This window comes from Acartia tonsa, chromosome 10 (assembly GCF_053477335.1).
Source record: "Acartia tonsa isolate MP-2025a chromosome 10, ASM5347733v1, whole genome shotgun sequence".
NCBI lineage: Eukaryota > Metazoa > Arthropoda > Copepoda > Calanoida > Acartiidae > Acartia > Acartia tonsa.
In genome coordinates this window covers 33885782-33904241 of record NC_137269.1, presented here as the reverse complement: position 1 = coordinate 33904241, position 18460 = coordinate 33885782, and the positions used below count along the sequence as shown (strand labels likewise).

The 18460-nt window shown below is 30.1% G+C and overlaps 1 protein-coding gene across 1 annotated transcript in view; it reads right to left on the bottom strand.

Annotated features, from left to right (window-relative positions):
* The window catches only part of LOC145330885 (lachesin-like), a 109650-nt gene that overhangs the window by 51161 nt on the left and 40029 nt on the right, over window positions 1–18460 (bottom strand). Inside the window, exon 3 of the mRNA XM_080175555.1 lies at window positions 18384–18450. Within this exon, the coding sequence (XP_080031681.1) occupies window positions 18384–18450 (67 nt within the window). The remainder of the gene's footprint in view (window positions 1–18383; window positions 18451–18460) is intronic.

Here is an 18460-nt window from a genome sequence, read left to right as displayed (position 1 = left end):
ATATACTTCAGGGGTAATCTCGCCCTTACGAGGTAGGGTATAATACAGGGATCTTAAGAGATTAGACAATGATGATGAATTAAATTTATTTATTGGATTTAATAAAGTTTGGGCACAACAAGTTCAAAATCAACAAATCAAAATCCCCCAATTATTTTTTAATAAAACGTGCATAGTTATAAAACTTTGGGTACCTGTGTCCTCGTTCTTTTCCTATAATTCTATTTTACAATGTCCCTCCCTCCCTTGGTATATGTAAACAAACAGGGATGGAACAATTGACGAAAAATATTATGAACAAAATTCTGCCAATAATAAAATGGGACAGATAAGAAAAGGACAGTTGAAATATCCAGGAAAGGAGCGGTCATTGGGCTGTATATTACACTGATCCCCAAAGTTTTAGATAAAGTTTTATTATTCGTTGGCTTAATAACTTTGGGGATTTTGATTGAATTTTAATTGGTTAGTTTATTAAGTTGAGTGTCCGAAGGTTTCAACCACTAATTGAAATTATACAGAAGTAGTAGTTATGTGCATTATCAATTGAGATGTACATCAATTTATCGGCCATTGTCGTATTCCTTTAGATCCCTGATAAATATCAGAGAAATAAAGATGAAACATTCATAAAATCGAAGCTCTCTACAGAACATTAACTATTGAAGTGTGTCATAACTGTTATAGTTCAAAGTTTGAAATCAAAAGGAAAATTCCATCATGTCTAAATTAATGAAAAAAGCTAACCGATATGGACTTACGAATGAACGGACCGACTCCTAATATAGAAAAGCTTAGCCTGTAAAAATGTATACACCAATCTCAAGAAGGCTTCAAAACAGATTCATATCCGCAGGATTAGAACCGGTTCACAGCCATACTGATTCATATGAAAAAATATTCTAACCTTCATAATAGTTTCTTTTAAACATAGATTGGTTCATTTTGCTGCGTAGTTTTATTTAACAATACGATTTACTACAATTGAAATATTCATAAAAGAAATATTTAGAATATTTAATTGTTGAAAATACGCAGTGCTAAAAAAGATATAGAATTCACCAGAGAAGGTTTTATGAATTATCAAATCACTGTAGAAATTAAATTTCACAGATTTGTAACAAACACATCTTTCACCCAAGAATTACTTTGGCTTACTGAGTAGTAGTACTGACGCGACGGAGTAGCTTCTGTGTTGACCCAATAGGTGTGCTGCGCTGGCACGACACACACGCACACACGCGCGATCACGCGCGCACACACACACAAACACAATCATACACAGATTTCGTTTTTTATAATTTGGATATAAAATTAGGTTGGGTATGTGAAGGGAAAAGACAATTGACAAAATAATTCGATGTAAAATTTTTAGGAACCAAATTCTGTATTTTGTAGCTAATGATTATTTGTGTTTGATACTTTCACACAAAGTACTTGTTGAGCACTGATAACTCCTGCCACCTTTTAATTTTGTTTATTTACTATGGGTCACAAAGTTTGGACACTGATATTCTTGAACAAAGCAATCAAAATTCAACATAAGTACCCAAACTTTTAAGCTGACCAATGAGCGAGCATGGTTTTTAGGTAGATCTGGAAGTTAGGCTGTTTATTACATTAGTCCCCAAAGTTTTATACTTATGAATTCTTAATCGATGGTTAACCAACTTTGGGGACTTTTATTGAATTTTGAATGGTTAATTAATTGAAGTATATTGTCCAAACGTTTCAACTACCAATGACAAACTACAGAAAGGGCATTTTTGTATATTGTCATTGGGGATGTACGACAATTTATTAACTATTGCCTTATCCCTTTAATGATCCCTGGTCGTTAAAATTTCAATTAGCGTACTGAAAGCTTTTATGTCAACAAATAATGTAAAGTAGTTAAGATTAAGAATCTTTGTACATATTTTAATTTAGGAATCTAAGGGGATAAGACAATGAACGTTAAAATATACAATGAAACTTAAGTTACCCCTGTTGTACATTAAAAATTATTGGTTGAAGCTTTGGGCACTACAATTTTTTAATTTACCAATCAAATGTTAAAGGCGTATCTTGTCTTAATTATGTATCAGTTGCCTTTATGTATAATTTTGCCATGATTTACTTCCGAATGCGGGATTTTGACGATTTTTGCAATTTCCGTGGTTTTGATCTAGAGCATCTAGAGCGGGAAAATATTGTTTTATTTTATTTTATAAATTTAATGTAAAGTAAAATTTTCTATATCTATAACTTTTTTTTGTCTAGATGAATTTAAATTTAAAGCGATTTTTTATACTTTTTAGTAGCAGAGCTACTGTATAATTGTGAATGTCCGTCTGTCCATCTGATTGTCCACCTGTCTGTTCGTCCATCTATCTGTCTTGTTTTTTGTCCGTTTGTCTGTCTGTCCGCCTTTCTGTCCGTCTGTCTGTACATCTGTCCGTCTGTCTGTCGGTCTGTCTATCCATCTGTCTGTCTGTCCGTCTGTCTGTCTGTCTGTCCGTCTGTCTGTCCGTATGTCTGTCTGTCTGTCCGTCTGCCTGTCTGTCCGTCTGTCTGTCTGTCCGTCTGTCTGTCTGTCCAACTGTCTTTCCGTCTGTCTGTCTCTCTTCATATTTGTCCGTCTGTCCATCTATCCTTCAGCCCTTCTGTACGTCTTTCTGTCTGGCCGTCCATCCGTCTACCTGTCAGTCTGTCATCTGTCTGTCATCTATCTGTTGTCTGTCTGTCCGTCTATCTGTCCGTCTGTCTGTCCGTCTGTCTGTCGTCTGTCTGTCGTCTGTCTGTCCATCTCTCTGTCCATCTGTCTGTCCAACTGTCTTTCTGTCTGTCCATCTTTCTTTCTATTTTTCCGTCTCTCTGTCTGTCTTTGGTATGTCTGTCTGTGTGTTTGTCAGTCCCTCCATTTGTATGTTTAGTAGTTTTCGGGATATTTTTTTAATTTTCACATTTGTTTTTTTTTTTGAATTTTTCACTTATGATAATAAAACAAAATTAATAAGAGAACAGCGGGATATCCGGCAAATATCCGGTTATCCGGCCAAATTACTGGATATCCGGCCAAATTACTACATATTAAAGTATTAAAAAAGGATATAGTACCTTTTGTGGCAACGCACCTTAAGGGGCAATTCGTTGTTTTTTAAAAATTGCTTTTAATATGTTATTTTAGGTTAGGTTAGGTTATATTTGGTTAGGTGATTGCCCCGCAGGGTTAGGCAATTGGCCCTGCAAGGTTAGAGTCCCCCGCAAGGGGCTAGAAATAAGAGGAAAGCTACTGTGAAAGTACGAATAATTGCTCCTTAAGGGGCGTAGCCACGAAAGGGAATATACCCTTAACTGGTGTTTTGTATTATACTAGCGGCTGCGTCCCTAGTATCTAGGAATATTAGAAGGGACATGAAAGTGCAGAAAAATAACTTAAAACCTTAGAACGACTTTTTTATAAAAATTAAACAGCCTAAAACCACCCTGGAACCTATGAGAAGCTTCACTCTACAGGAGAACCATATCGGTTCAGCGGTTAGCGAGATCCTTCGCTACAGACATAAAAAAGCTTAGTACTTTATAAAATAGGATAAAATTAGGGTTAAAACTTAAAAATGAAGTAACTATTAAATGATCTTTCTTCTTAGCAAATAAATCTAATTAACTATTACTTCCCTCAATCTGTAATATTAACCCCTAATGGTTGGAGGATGGGCGGTGAGGTGGCGTTGAATGCCTTCCCCCCCCCCCCTCTGTTTTTTTTCTGTGTATAAAAGGTAGAGGGCTATAACTGAGTAACTTTTGAAATATGGGTATGACACATAACTGAGAGTTGAAATTTTTTTAATACCTCCTTCCTGGCGGGCACAGGATGCCAGCAAATCTGGTAAGGTCATTCAGGTAAAAAGTAAAATATTGTTTTACTTAAACAAAGCATTTCATGTTATCTAATATTAAAATATCCTATAGTCGAACATCCTCATATGTAATATAGGTGGTAAAGTCGATTTCAGGTTATAGCTTTAATTCTGCAAGTTCTGAACCTTTAGGTCCCTAGAAATCTTTAAACAGTTCCTGTGACCGCAAATCTTTACTTTAAGATTTCAAATTTTAAAAACTTAGGCTTTTTTTATATATCTTCATGACATATTACAATTTCATAAAATCCGTTGCCGGTTACATGCCAACCGTCGGTTTGCGGCTAGCAGCTGCCAAGTACTGCTGCCACCGCCAAAATTTATGTTTTGAAATTTCTAATATAAAATTTATATAAAGATAAACATATTCAGAAAAAATTGTTCTTCTAGCTTCAATAATAAGAAAATTACAGCCATTTAAGATTAAAATAACAGAGATTTTTGTTAAAAGATTATATTGCCGGATATCCGGCCGGATAGTTTCAATATCCGGCCGGTTATTGAAAATGGCCGGATATCCGGCCACACTGGATATCCGGCCCAACCCTAATTTAAACCCGTTTTGGGTGGTTTTCTGCCTGCATTATAAGCCGCTTTTTCCTAAATACCCGGTTATTTCATCAAAAAAATGAAAAATGTAATTTTTGAACGCCCAAAGTGAGATGAACACTTTTTTGAATTTTGATACGATCCGTAATTGAAAACTACACAACCTCATTTAATATATAGGGCTACAAGTAATATAAGAAGCGATTTATTTCAAATTAAGTGTTTCGGCCGGTTTGGATCAGTAATATTTGACATAAAATCACTTCACATAAATTCATTTCACATAAAATATTTCACATAAAGTATCATTTGACATAAACTCATTTGACATAAAGGTACATTTGACATAAAAACGTTTCACATAAACTCATTTGACATAAAGGTACATTTGGCATAAAGGTATACTTGACATAAAGGTACATTTCACATAAAGGTACATTTCACATAAAGGTACATTTCACATAAAGGTACACTTGAAATAAATGAACACTTGACATAAAGGTACATTTGACATAAAGGTACATTGCATGGCAACCGGTGAACAGAATCTCAGTTCTGCACCACAAGCCTCGCACGACTGAAGTCCCCATGTCTATACAGTCATATTTATATGAAAATATTTTTATGTGTCTTTATGTATCTTTATGTGAAACGTTTTATGCTAAGTGTACCTTTATGTCAAATGTACCTTTATGTCAAGTGTACCTTTATGTCAAACATACCTTTATGTCAAATGTACCTTTATGTCAAATGTAACTTTATATCATATGTACCTTTATGTGAAACGTTTTTATGTGAAGTGTACCTTTATGGCAAATGTTTTTATGTGAAGTGATTTTATGTCAAATGTTTTATGTGAAATGAATTTATGTCAAATGATATTATGTCAAATATTACTGATCCGCCAGTTTCAGCCGCCGTAACCGTTTGTCAAAGTTTTAAAACCTGGCATACACAAAAAAAGAACATATAAAAATTGGATGATACATAGCAGAAAAAGAGCATAAAACTATTGGAGGACACATATAGAGATTACTAGGGTATACTGATTAGGGTGGCTCAAGAATAATAAATCATAAAAAAATATTTAATGGTTGAAAAGTTAAAACCAGGTAATAAAACCAAAACCGAGCCGGGTTTTAAAACTGCCGGGTATTTATGGCCATGCCGAACCGGGTCCAAATAGGGCGTAAAAAAATGATATAAAAAATAATAATTTGAATAAAACGAATTCACAAATAGATGTACTTGTCAATAAACATTAGATTTCACAAAAAAAATCAGCAACTTAACTATAACAACAAAAAAGTTATTAATGCACCTTTTTTTTTCGTGGTTGATCCATATTATCCATATCATAGATCATAGAAATACCACGCTTTAACTGCTGAAAGACTGCCACAAGTAGACCAAATACCCCAAATTTGAAGCCTTCAGCTTCAATAACAAAAAAGTTCTAGGCATTTTAAAATGACATTTTATGTACAATGAAAATTTTGAAAGAATTGCAATGCTCATGTTGAAAACTTTGAAATTAAACTACGTGGCCTAGAAACAAAATTATAAGCTTATTTTTGTCATAAATTTAGGTTTCCAGTAACTAATTATATTTTTACAATAAAAATACCCATTTTTATAGTCAAAATCATTAAAAAAAATTAAGTTTTACTTGTGTTGTACCGAATGTACTGTAGCCAATCAGAAGGCTGAATTAGCTTAACAACCAATCACAGCTAAGCTTGTATTAGTTTACCCCTTTGTTTCTGCTATGATTTTCGTTTAAAAATGCAATTTAAATCGAATTTTTTTCATAGATTTTGATTATGAAATGTGGTGTTTTTATTGTAAAAATGTAATCGGTTACAGGCAATCTAAGTTTCTGACAAAGATAAGGTTATAATTTTGTGTCTAGGTGACGTAATTTAATATTGTTTTTTCTTTTATGAGCATTGGAAATCTTTCAAAAATTCCATTGTACATAAAATGCTATTTTGAAATGCCTAGAACTTTTTTGTTATTGAAGCTTAAGGCTTTAAATTTGGGGTATTGGGTCTTCTTGTGGCAGTCTTTCAGCAGTTAAAGCGTGTTATTTCTTGCAGGCTTCCTTTAAAGGAGATTTTCTTCTTAGAGCAGTTAAAAATGAAATCATTTGATAATTTAAAAAAAAAAAAAAATCAATATAATTTTTAAATCTAAATAAAAAAAACATAAATATATTATGTATAATAGGGCAGGTTCATATTGGAATTAGACAGAAAAGGGGATATGCAACAGATAAAATATAAGGAATCAATGAAAGATTTTGCTTATTTGGCTGAAATACCAAATCATGCTATTTTTTGATAAATTACTTATAAGCAATCAATGAAAGTTTTGGCTTATTTGGCTTATATACTAAATCATGCAAGTTTTTGATAAATTACTTATAAGCAATCAATCACAATAAATGCTTATTTGGCTTATATACCAAATCATGCTATTTTTTGATAAATTACTTATAAGTAATCAATGAAAGTTTTGGCTTATTTGGCATATATACCAAATTATGCAATTGTTTGATAAATTACTTATAAGCAATCAATCACAATAAATGCTTATTTGGCTTATATACCAAATCATGCTATTTTTTGATAAATTACTTATAAGCAATCAATGAAAGTTTTGGCTTATTTGGCTTACATACCAAATCATGCAAGTTTTTGATAAATTACTTATAAGCTAACGCTCGATCATTTAATTTACTTATAGGCAATCAATCACAATAAATGCTTATTTGGCTTATATACCAAATCATGCTATTTTTTGATAAATTACTTATAAGTAATCAATGAAAGTTTTGGCTTATTTGGCTTATATACCAAATTATGCAATTTTTGATAAATTACTTATAAGCAATCAATCACAATAAATGCTTATTTGGCTTATATACCAAATCATGCTATTTTTTGATAAATTACTTATAAGTAATCAATGAAAGTTTTGGCTTTTTTGGCTTATATACCAAATTATGCAATTTTTTGATAAATTACTTATAAGCAATCAATCACAATAAATGGTTATTTGGCTTATATACCAAATCATGCTATTTTTTGATAAATTACTTATAAGCAATTAATGAAAGTTTTGGCTTATTTGGCTTACATACCAAATCATGCAAGTTTTTGATAAATTACTTATAAGCAATCAATCACATTAAATGCTTATTTGGCTTATATACCAAATCATGCTATTTTTTGATAAATTACTTATAAGTAATCAATGAAAGTTTTGGCTTATTTGGCTTATATACCAAATGATGCTATTTTTTGATAAATTACTTATAAGTAATCAATGAAAGTTTTGGCTTATTTGGCTTATATACCAAATCATGCAAGTTTTTGATAAATTACTTATAAGCAATCAATCACATTAAATGCTTATTTGGCTTATATACCAAATCATGCAAGTTTTTGATAAATTACTTATAAGTAATCAATGAAAGTTTTGGCTTATTTGGCTTATATACCAAATGATGCTATTTTTTGATAAATTACTTATAAGTAATCAATGAAAGTTTTGGCTTATTTGGCTTATATACCAAATCATGCAAGTTTTTGATAAATTACTTATAAGCAATCAATCACAATAAATGCTTATTTGGCTTATATACCAAATCATGCTATTTTTTGATAAATTACTTATAAGTAATCAATGAAAGTTTTGGCTTATTTGGCATATATACCAAATTATGCAATTGTTTGATAAATTACTTATAAGCAATCAATCACAATAAATGCTTATTTGGCTTATATACCAAATCATGCTATTTTTTGATAAATTACTTATAAGCAATCAATGAAAGTTTTGGCTTATTTGGCTTACATACCAAATCATGCAAGTTTTTGATAAATTACTTATAAGCTAACGCTCGATCATTTAATACCTTGGGATTTAAATATCCATTTATGCTAAATTTTGTTTGCTTAAATAACATTCTATTGCAACAAAAAGGTGATGTTAGCAAATAATTTCTTGAATAAAATCATAAACGTTTTTTTGTGTTTTTATTTGACATTAAAAATAAAAATCATAAAAATCATCCAAATCAAAGAGAAAAAATCTTTGAATTATTGGTCAATTTAAGTTCAAAGATTTTTTTATTGTAAAAAGTTAATTTTTAAAAAATATTTTAGAAAAAAAATCTTCTAACAAAAAAATGGACATTTAAACAAACCAAAGATCGCGTTTTTTGCAATGGAATGCTTATTTGGCTTATATACTAAATCATGCTATTTTTTGATAAATTACTTATAAGTAATCAATGAAAGTTTTGGCTTATTTGGCTTATATACCAAATGATACTAATTTTTGATAAATTACTTATAAGTAATCAATGAAAGTTTTGGCTTATTTGGCTTATATACCAAATCATGCAAGTTTTTGATAAATTACTTATAAGCAATCAATCACAATAAATGCTTATTTGGCTTATATACCAAATCATGCTATTTTTTGATAAATTATTTATAAGCAATCAATGAAAGTTTTGGCTTATTTGGCTTATATGCCAAATCATGCAATTTTTTGGTAAATTACTTATAGGCAATCAATCACAATAAATGCTTATTTGGCTTATATACCAAATCATGCTATTTTTTGATAAATTACTTATAAGTAATCAATGAAAGTTTTGGCTTATTTGGCTTATATACCAAATTATGCAATTTTTGATAAATTACTTATAAGCAATCAATCACAATAAATGCTTATTTGGCTTATATACCAAATCATGCTATTTTTTGATAAATTACTTATAAGTAATCAATGAAAGTTTTGGCTTTTTTGGCTTATATACCAAATTATGCAATTTTTTGATAAATTACTTATAAGCAATCAATCACAATAAATGGTTATTTGGCTTATATACCAAATCATGCTATTTTTTGATAAATTACTTATAAGCAATCAATGAAAGTTTTGGCTTATTTGGCTTACATACCAAATCATGCAAGTTTTTGATAAATTACTTATAAGCAATCAATCACATTAAATGCTTATTTGGCTTATATACCAAATCATGCTATTTTTTGATAAATTACTTATAAGCAATCAATGAAAGTTTTGGCTTATTTGGCTTATATACCAAATGATGCTATTTTTTGATAAATTACTTATAAGTAATCAATGAAAGTTTTGGCTTATTTGGCTTATATACCAAATCATGCAAGTTTTTGATAAATTACTTATAAGCAATCAATCACATTAAATGCTTATTTGGCTTATATACCAAATCATGCTATTTTTTGATAAATTACTTATAAGTAATCAATGAAAGTTTTGGCTTATTTGGCTTATATACCAAATGATGCTATTTTTTGATAAATTACTTATAAGTAATCAATGAAAGTTTTGGCTTATTTGGCTTATATACCAAATCATGCAAGTTTTTGATAAATTACTTATAAGCAATCAATCACAATAAATGCTTATTTGGCTTATATACCAAATCATGCTATTTTTTGATAAATTATTTATAAGCAATCAATGAAAGTTTTAGCTTATTTGGCTTATATGCCAAATCATGCAATTTTTTGGTAAATTACTTATAGGCAATCATTCACAATAAATGCTTATTTGGCTTATATACCAAATCATGCTATTGTTTGATAAATTACTTATAAGTAATCAATGAAAGTTTTGGCTTATTTGGCTTATATACCAAATTTTGCAATTTTTGATAAATTACTTATAAGCAATCAATCACAATAAATGCTTATTTGGCTTATATACCAAATCATGCTATTTTTTGATAAATTACTTATAAGTAATCAATGAAAGTTTTGGCTTATTTGGCTTATATACCAAATTATGCAATTTTTTGATAAATTACTTATAAGCAATCAATCACAATAAATGCTTATTTGGCTTATATACCAAATCATGCTATTTTTTGATAAATTACTTATAAGCAATCAATGAAAGTTTTGGCTTATTTGGCTTACATACCAAATCATGCAAGTTTTTGATAAATTACTTATAAGCAATCAATCACATTAAATGCTTATTTGGCTTATATACCAAATCATGCTATTTTTTGATAAATTACTTATAAGTAATCAATGAAAGTTTTGGCTTACTTGGCTTATATACCAAATGATGCTATTTTTTGATAAATTACTTATAAGTAATCAATGAAAGTTTTGGCTTATTTGGCTTATATACCAAATCATGCAAGTTTTTGATAAATTACTTATAAGCAATCAATCACATTTGTTGCTTATTTGGCTTATATCAGCCAAATCTTCTCTTTTTTTCATAAACTGCTTACAGGAAGGAAGGGATTAATTATTACTCCTCCTTCTTTTTCTTCACTTCAACTTATATAAGCCACTTTTACTGTAAATGACTGAGTATTTATTTACTCCACCCTCTTTTATCTCACAAGTAAGACCAAATTGTTGTAGAATGCTGATATAAGTAAGCAATTAGTATTCTTTATGGCTTATCAGTAATTTACCACAAAAATGGCACAATGGCACATTTAAGTAAGCCAAAAAAAATGTTAATTGCTTACTTACACGTTTTGAGATTACTAGGGGACGTCTAATAATAGGTTATCATTTTGATAATGATTCATATTATTGGCTCATGTTTGGAATAATAAAGAACCACAAGATAAGTCATTTACATTTGCAGGCAAATAAACATTAAGAGTTATTAACATGATGTCATACCCTATTTAAAGAGTAGCTTTTCCACTAATGGTGATAATATATTGACTCTCTAGTTCTTTAATCTGTATTGGGAAAAAAAGAGGTCTGGTATTAATATTCATTACTAACGAAAATATTAGCACAGATAATATGAATATATCATACCATATTAACATAACTAGCAGTTTCGCCCCTAGCCTCTAGGGGCTTCGCCCCAAGAGATTTGATCAACCTAATTTTTCGTATTTTAGATTAAAAAGAAAACTATTTTTTTTTGTTTGGGGGGGGGGGGGTGGGTTAGTTTACCCCGTTATTTAAATTTTAGTTTTAAAAGAAATTTTTTTGAGTGGGAAGGTATTTTTCATTTTGGTGGGGGGGGGGGGGGGTTGTCCCACCCCCAAAGAAAATATCTAAAAACCTTCCCAGAACCTATGAGAAGCTACCCTGTAAAGGAGAACCCGATTGGTTAAGCGGTTAGCGAGATCCTTCGGTACAAACAAACAGACAGACAGACATCGTTCTACTTTGTATTCTAGATGGCAAGAATAATTTTATCAATAATTAGCGCAGCAAAACAGGCAAACAAAGAAGCTTTTATGGTGTCTATTAAAATGACGTTATACTAGGCTACCATTGTTTAATTAAAATGTATACTGGCCAGCCATTTGTAATTTAGTCTGTATATTGTCCTATTATTGGTCATTTGTATTGTATGGCGTCATTTTTTTATAGGCACTATAAAGAGCTTCACAAACAAGTTTCAATCATGTAATGCAACAAATAATATGGTAATAATTAAAAGTCTATAAAATGTTCATTATTCTGAACGGTTTAACAAGTGCGTATTATTAGGGTAATATTAGAAACCAACTCAAAACTGCGTAGATTCTGCATTAACATCTGACGTAGACAGACTTAAAAGCGTACGGAAATATTGTAATTAGACGCTTCTAAAAAGAAAGTTATTTGCTAACTGTTTACTAGTGCTTAATTTATGCAGAACAAAATTTATTGAATTAGACATGACTTAAAACATAAATTTTTCTATTGGTTATCTTATTTTATATCAATAAAATATATTTCTATTTAGAAACACAAAAAGTAAGCTTGTTATTTATAAAGTATAAATTAAATAAAGAAAAGCAACATAACACGTATTTTCAACTTTTTGTTGGTAAAACTTAATTTGTGAAAAAGGAAAAAGATTTTGTATTTACTAGGGCTTGGTAGTTGTAGTTGCAGTCGGATTTTGTGAGAAAAAAAATAATGCAGCAGCCACTCCAGCCTGCAAAATCATTTAAAATCGTAAACCTGCTAGTGCACGGCTGTTTTATGTATTAAATATACTGAACTGTTTCAATATGGTAATTAAGTGTTTTATCTACTACATTTAATATCTTATTATTCAAAGTCGTAATGTTTTGTTTTGTTTGTCAATTGAGATCTCCGATTGAGTTACATTACAGAAAAGTTTAACATAGGTCCCATGATTGTTTCAGGCTATTTTATTTTCAAAAATAGTTCTAGGCATTTTTCATGCTTCTATCCTTAATTGCTATGGCGCAGCCTCTATATATATTAAATAGATACTAATTTGTATATGCAAATGCCGCTATTATTAAAAGAGCAGCTGCCAAGCCCTGGTATTTAGTATTCACCTCTAACATGTTTGTTCACAAAATCAAATTGAGATTTATCTACCAATTAGTAGTTAGTGTTTACTCAAAATAACAAATAATCCTTTAAACTTTATTACATGGCTTTTTGTCTTTTTAAATACAAAATATTTTTTCAAAACTGCCAATAACTTTTTTTATAAAGTAGTTTTAATTCAAATATTTATATGAATAAAAATGAAAGATGTTTTACATTATCTTATTAATAGGGGGTTTAACTAATCCTCAAAAATTAGAGTAAAACCTGACCAAGAAAGAACTATAAAAAGATTCCTTAAAAATCGTTGATTTTGACGATTGCATAAGTTACGTGCATACATATATAAAAAAAAAACTCCAACTTGAAAATGTAAGATAAGTAGAATCTTATATTTTAGGGTAAAAGAATTAACACCAAAATTAACCCAATTTTTTAATTGTCCATGTAAAACAACACGCTGCACTAAAAATTCTACAAATAGAATCTTCACGCTGAGATGTATTCATTTGTTTGGTTTATTCATGTTATTAGCTAGAATGTAACAAGTTCAATTATATCATTTAAACGCGCTGCGATAACAAAAAAAAATATATCAAACGAAGCAGAGACGTCAAAGCTTTTTATTTTGAAGTGGGTAGAATGTGGGGTTTCAAAGGTTTGATGAAGGTAATCTAATTTTATTTTAAAATTATTAGAGGGGTGGTAAAATTAGGAGTTTCAAAGTTTGAGGGGATAAGGGATAAACACCCCTGTATCCCCACCATTGGAAGTCTGTGAAACGAAAAAACAGTAAAATGTAATACTTCCTTTACTTGTCTGACCATCTATGCAGGACCGATATGACCCTCCTTTACAACGAAACATTATAGGTTCTGGATATTTGCCTTCCAAGGTCCATAAAAAATACACGATTAAAAATTATTCCCAGCCCATCTCCCCCCCCCCCCCTTCTCCAAAAAGTATCACTTTACGATAGTGGACAAAACAATGTCACTATCGTAGCGGTTATGCGTCTTGCGTCAGGTTGGAAAGGATACGACCACAGATTTGGCGATTTGAGAAAAATTTATCTTTATACTATAGCGAATAAGATAATCTAGCAAGCATCGCTTTTATCTTATAGAGAAAAATAGTAAATCAAGTAGCGATAACTGAGATCTGAAATTTGCGTCACCCTTCCAATATGACGAAAGACGCATGACCGCTACGACCGTAGCATTATTTTAAACCCAATCCACTTTACATAGTTGGTCATTCCCTCAAATGTACAAATGCTAGACGGAAGAACGTTTTATATATAAGTTATGCTGCTAAAAAAAATAAGCAAATGACAAACTAATTAACCACAAATTAGTACAAATACACAGTACACACACAATAATTACTGTGAAATAATATGTAGTTTAGTACTTAGTAGATATTATTTCCTCAGCACTTTTTACATTCTAAAAAGATGTTTAGATTCTGTCTATTGAAAAAGTTATAATAAATTGTTTATTTCAAATTTTAATGAACAATTTAAAATTTTAATTTTGAAATAGAGATAGATTAGCAAATATTAAATATCATTAATACCCAAATTATTCTATCTTCCTCTCTAATTTGGTGGCTTAAAAACTTTGGGTACTCTTGTCAACTCTTGATTGCTTGCTTGAAACTAGCAATGTTCAAAATTTGTTGACTAAATATATTGATTTACAGAATAGGTAATTATGTTTCTCGTATTCATTCGAATCCGGTGGATAGTCACTGGTTCTCATCCATACAAAAAAAAAAAACAATCTCATAATTGTACATTTTATAAAGCTGTTTATAATATGATGCGAGAAATAACTATTATCATCTTTGACAATGTATGTCAATTAATCATCTATTGTCTTGTCCCTTGATTAATGTATCACTGCATTGATAGATTTAAAAAAAAAAGATTTTAGACGTTATCGTTCCCACTATCACTCCATACCAGTGTTGTTCTGATTTAATATAATGCATGTTATTACTTACATTGTGTTGTTAATTGATATAAATTATATGGAACCTAATAATGTGTTTTTAGAAGCGAAGCTGCTCTAGATCTATGTATGTATACTGTCTATATGTTTAACGGTTAGCTCTCATTTTTTATCCATATTTAAAAATAACAGAATATATCCATTAACTCGCTAACCGCTGTAACGATGTGGATCTTCTTTGCAATGTAGCTTCTCGTAGGTTCTGGGAAGGTTTTAACTATTTCCTAAAAGTGTTCCAATCCCTTACATGAAAAATAGTCGAAAATACCAAAAAATATTTAATTGACTTATTGAACTTCCCTTCATACAAAGATGCCGAAACTTTTTTATTTAAAAAACTATAATTGAAAGTGGGAGGAAGGTCGACTTCCCCGTTTTCTACAACAAGGCATCTAGGGGAGTAGCTGCTAGTTAGTTCATTTTGGTCTTAGCGAGTCTTAATCGTGTTTGAAGTATCCTGTATACAAAAAGTATTTTCTAGACAATGAATAAGGAATTCATTTGTCTATTGGTTTAACATTTTAATCACTACTAATCCTATAATATAAAGTACTAAGTAGCGAAGGATCTCGCTCACCACTAAACTGATATGATTCTCCTTTAGAGGGAAGCTTCTTATAGGCCCTGAGATGGTTTTAGGCTATTTTATTTTTATAAATAAGCCTGGGTATGGTTTTAAGCTATTTTTTCTTCCCTTCTATATCCCTTCGAATATAGAGCCCCTAGATGCTAGGGGCGCAGACGCTAGTTTAGAAATAAATGATTTATATGCAAAATAGTAGCAAAAGTTTTGGGCCAACAAATAAGAGGACGCGGTGTTAAAAATTTGTAATTTTCAGTCCAATGGCCCTTCCCTCATTGTTATCATATTCAGAACAGCATTGTGCAAGTTCATTTCAACATACCAATGTTTCATACAACAATCAAGAAACTTCAATAAAACGCTGACAGATGGACATATAGACTGTATGTAATAATTTTTCTTTGCCCCTAGTTTCGAACGACTTTCTTACATTTATCCTATTAGATAAAGTATTAAGCTTTTTTTCACTGTAACGAAGAATCTCGCTAACCGCTGGACCAATTTGGTTCTCCTTTATTGTAAAGCTTCTTTTAAGTCCAGGGAAGGCTTTTAACTTTTTGGGGAAGTATCTCCACCCACCCAATAAAAAGGGAAACCCCTAAAAAAAAATTTTATACTTTTTCTTTGTAAAACTAAAAATAAAATGGGAGGGATAGTGCCCCTAGAGGCTTCTAGGAAGCGTAGCCGCTAGTGATATATATTTGTATAGATAGATATTTAAATAAATTTAGAACAATCCAGGGAGTGAGGAGGCAATTGCAGAACAATTTGTCTACAAATATTTTTTTACCCATTGTCACAAGACACTCAGGTAAAAAATGAGAACTTTATTTTTATATGGAAGATTGAATTAGTGTCTATTGTCTACTCCCTGAGCATAATCGGATGAATAATTGATCAGTGTATTCATTCCATCAGCGTGGTCACAAAGGTACTAAATATTTGTAGAGCAGTTACTCTATGTACATGACTGGGCCCATGACAAGATAAATACAATTTAGCAGGACTTGAAAGCCGTAGCGGCGCGCAAAAGGATAAATTAAAACTTAACATCGAGGAACTTAATAGACAAATTGCCCAAATATGAATAGACATTTAGATAATTTTTAAAGCTATAAACCGTCGATTTCTCTGTGACTTTTTAGCGAAAATTATGTTTAATTGTCATAGTAATCAACAATCATAGATAACTATTTTTTAACTCAAAATTATCTTTGAATGGAAATATTGCTGATTTAATTATTCTACATTTATGTAAGAACATTAGTTAGATGAGACTTGAATCTAAAACCAGGCTCTAGACTTAAACAATACATTTATAGCACCAACATTGTGAACGTTTTGTACAGATTAAAATTTCTTTTTAGTTGAATAGTTCCAATATAAATAGAGGAAATATGTGCTTCCGCCTGTCTGACAGTCATAGCTGGATTAATTATGTCAAAAATTAACCAAAATGCCTTATTTAATTTTTTAAATCTGTCAATTCTTTATTCTAAAAGTTTGACCAGACCATTATAAAATGTATAAATCTTTACAATACACTATAGGTAATCTAATATGTCTAGTGATTTTAAGGGATAAGACAATGGATGATAAATTAACACACCCCAATTATGATAAACATAATTTTAAAAAGTGTTAACTATAAATCTTTGTTAAACAGTCTGAAAACTGCTTGTTTGAACCAAACTGTCAAAGTTTAAAAGTACCCAAAGATTTAAAGCTAACAAATGAGATAATGCATATAAAAACAAAGGGTACTCGTAAATTTTCAGCACACCATCCCTTTCCACCCTGATGAAGCCTCAAGACCGAATTGCAACATATACAGAAAGGGGATTAAGGCCAAATATTCAAGTCATTCCATTATAAAACTTTACCAGCCGTACAGCTTGCAACATAGCCCGCGGTAATTTTGTAAAAACCTTTCAGAAATTTTGAACTTTATATTATTGGAAAAAAAAATTTGTTATTAAATAAATCTACAACAATTTCGTTCCATAATATTTGTGAGATAGACTTATCTTGAATGCATTCAATATTAAGAAACAGATTAATATGTTGCGATGATCAAATGCTTTTCTATAGTCTAAAATGCATTAATTGCAACTTTATAAATTTTTATAAATGTTAGGTCTTTAACATAATAAAAAAAATTAATTGCGACTTCCATCAATTAATACAACAATTATATTGTATATGAATAATCAAATACTAAAATAATCTGTACAATAATGGACGATCTTAGCCTGCTAAATTTTTAAAAGTACTATATCAAAAGGACTAACTCAACGCAAGTTAACTGTTAAATTTACTATTTGTAACACCAAATTTATTCTACTACTAAAAAATATTTATTATGATAATGAAATGAAAAAAATTGTAATTGTTAAGAACACTAACTAATTAGCTGATTCTATTGTCAACAGATTTTATTAAATCCGTACAAATTATTTAATTATTCATTAAATTTTGCAAAAGTTTAACAAAAAAATATATGCATAATACAAAGTATTATAAAATAATAGAAATTCTAAAGAATAATTGTAGAAATGTTTTATTTTCTCTAATTAACAAAAAAAATGTTATTATCTTTTTTTCTAATATAATTTGAAGATTTTGTTGACGTATTTCTTGATATATTAGAGTTTCCTTAATTTAATATAATGTTAATCTAATATAGAGCTATCTGTAGGTCAGATATGAATTAATGTCAGCTAAAAATTTTGAAATCAAGATCTTCCAAGAAATAGTGGACCAATCACATTAATATATTTTCAAAAAGACCCCACCTCCTGATAATGATTTAATAAATTTTCGTAATTGATGTAAGTTCTCTAAAGAAATAAATCAAGAAAAGACGTTCTGAAATAGTTCTACATTGTGTTTCAAGTGTCAGGTGATATCTATTTACATTTTTGTTTCAAATTCATTATTATAGTTGAGTATAAATAATATAAAATAAATTGTAAAGATATTGTTATACCTGTATAAATATTTCTTGATCTACCGAGATAATGTGACCATCCCTCTGTCTTACCCAGGACACAGACCTTAACATAA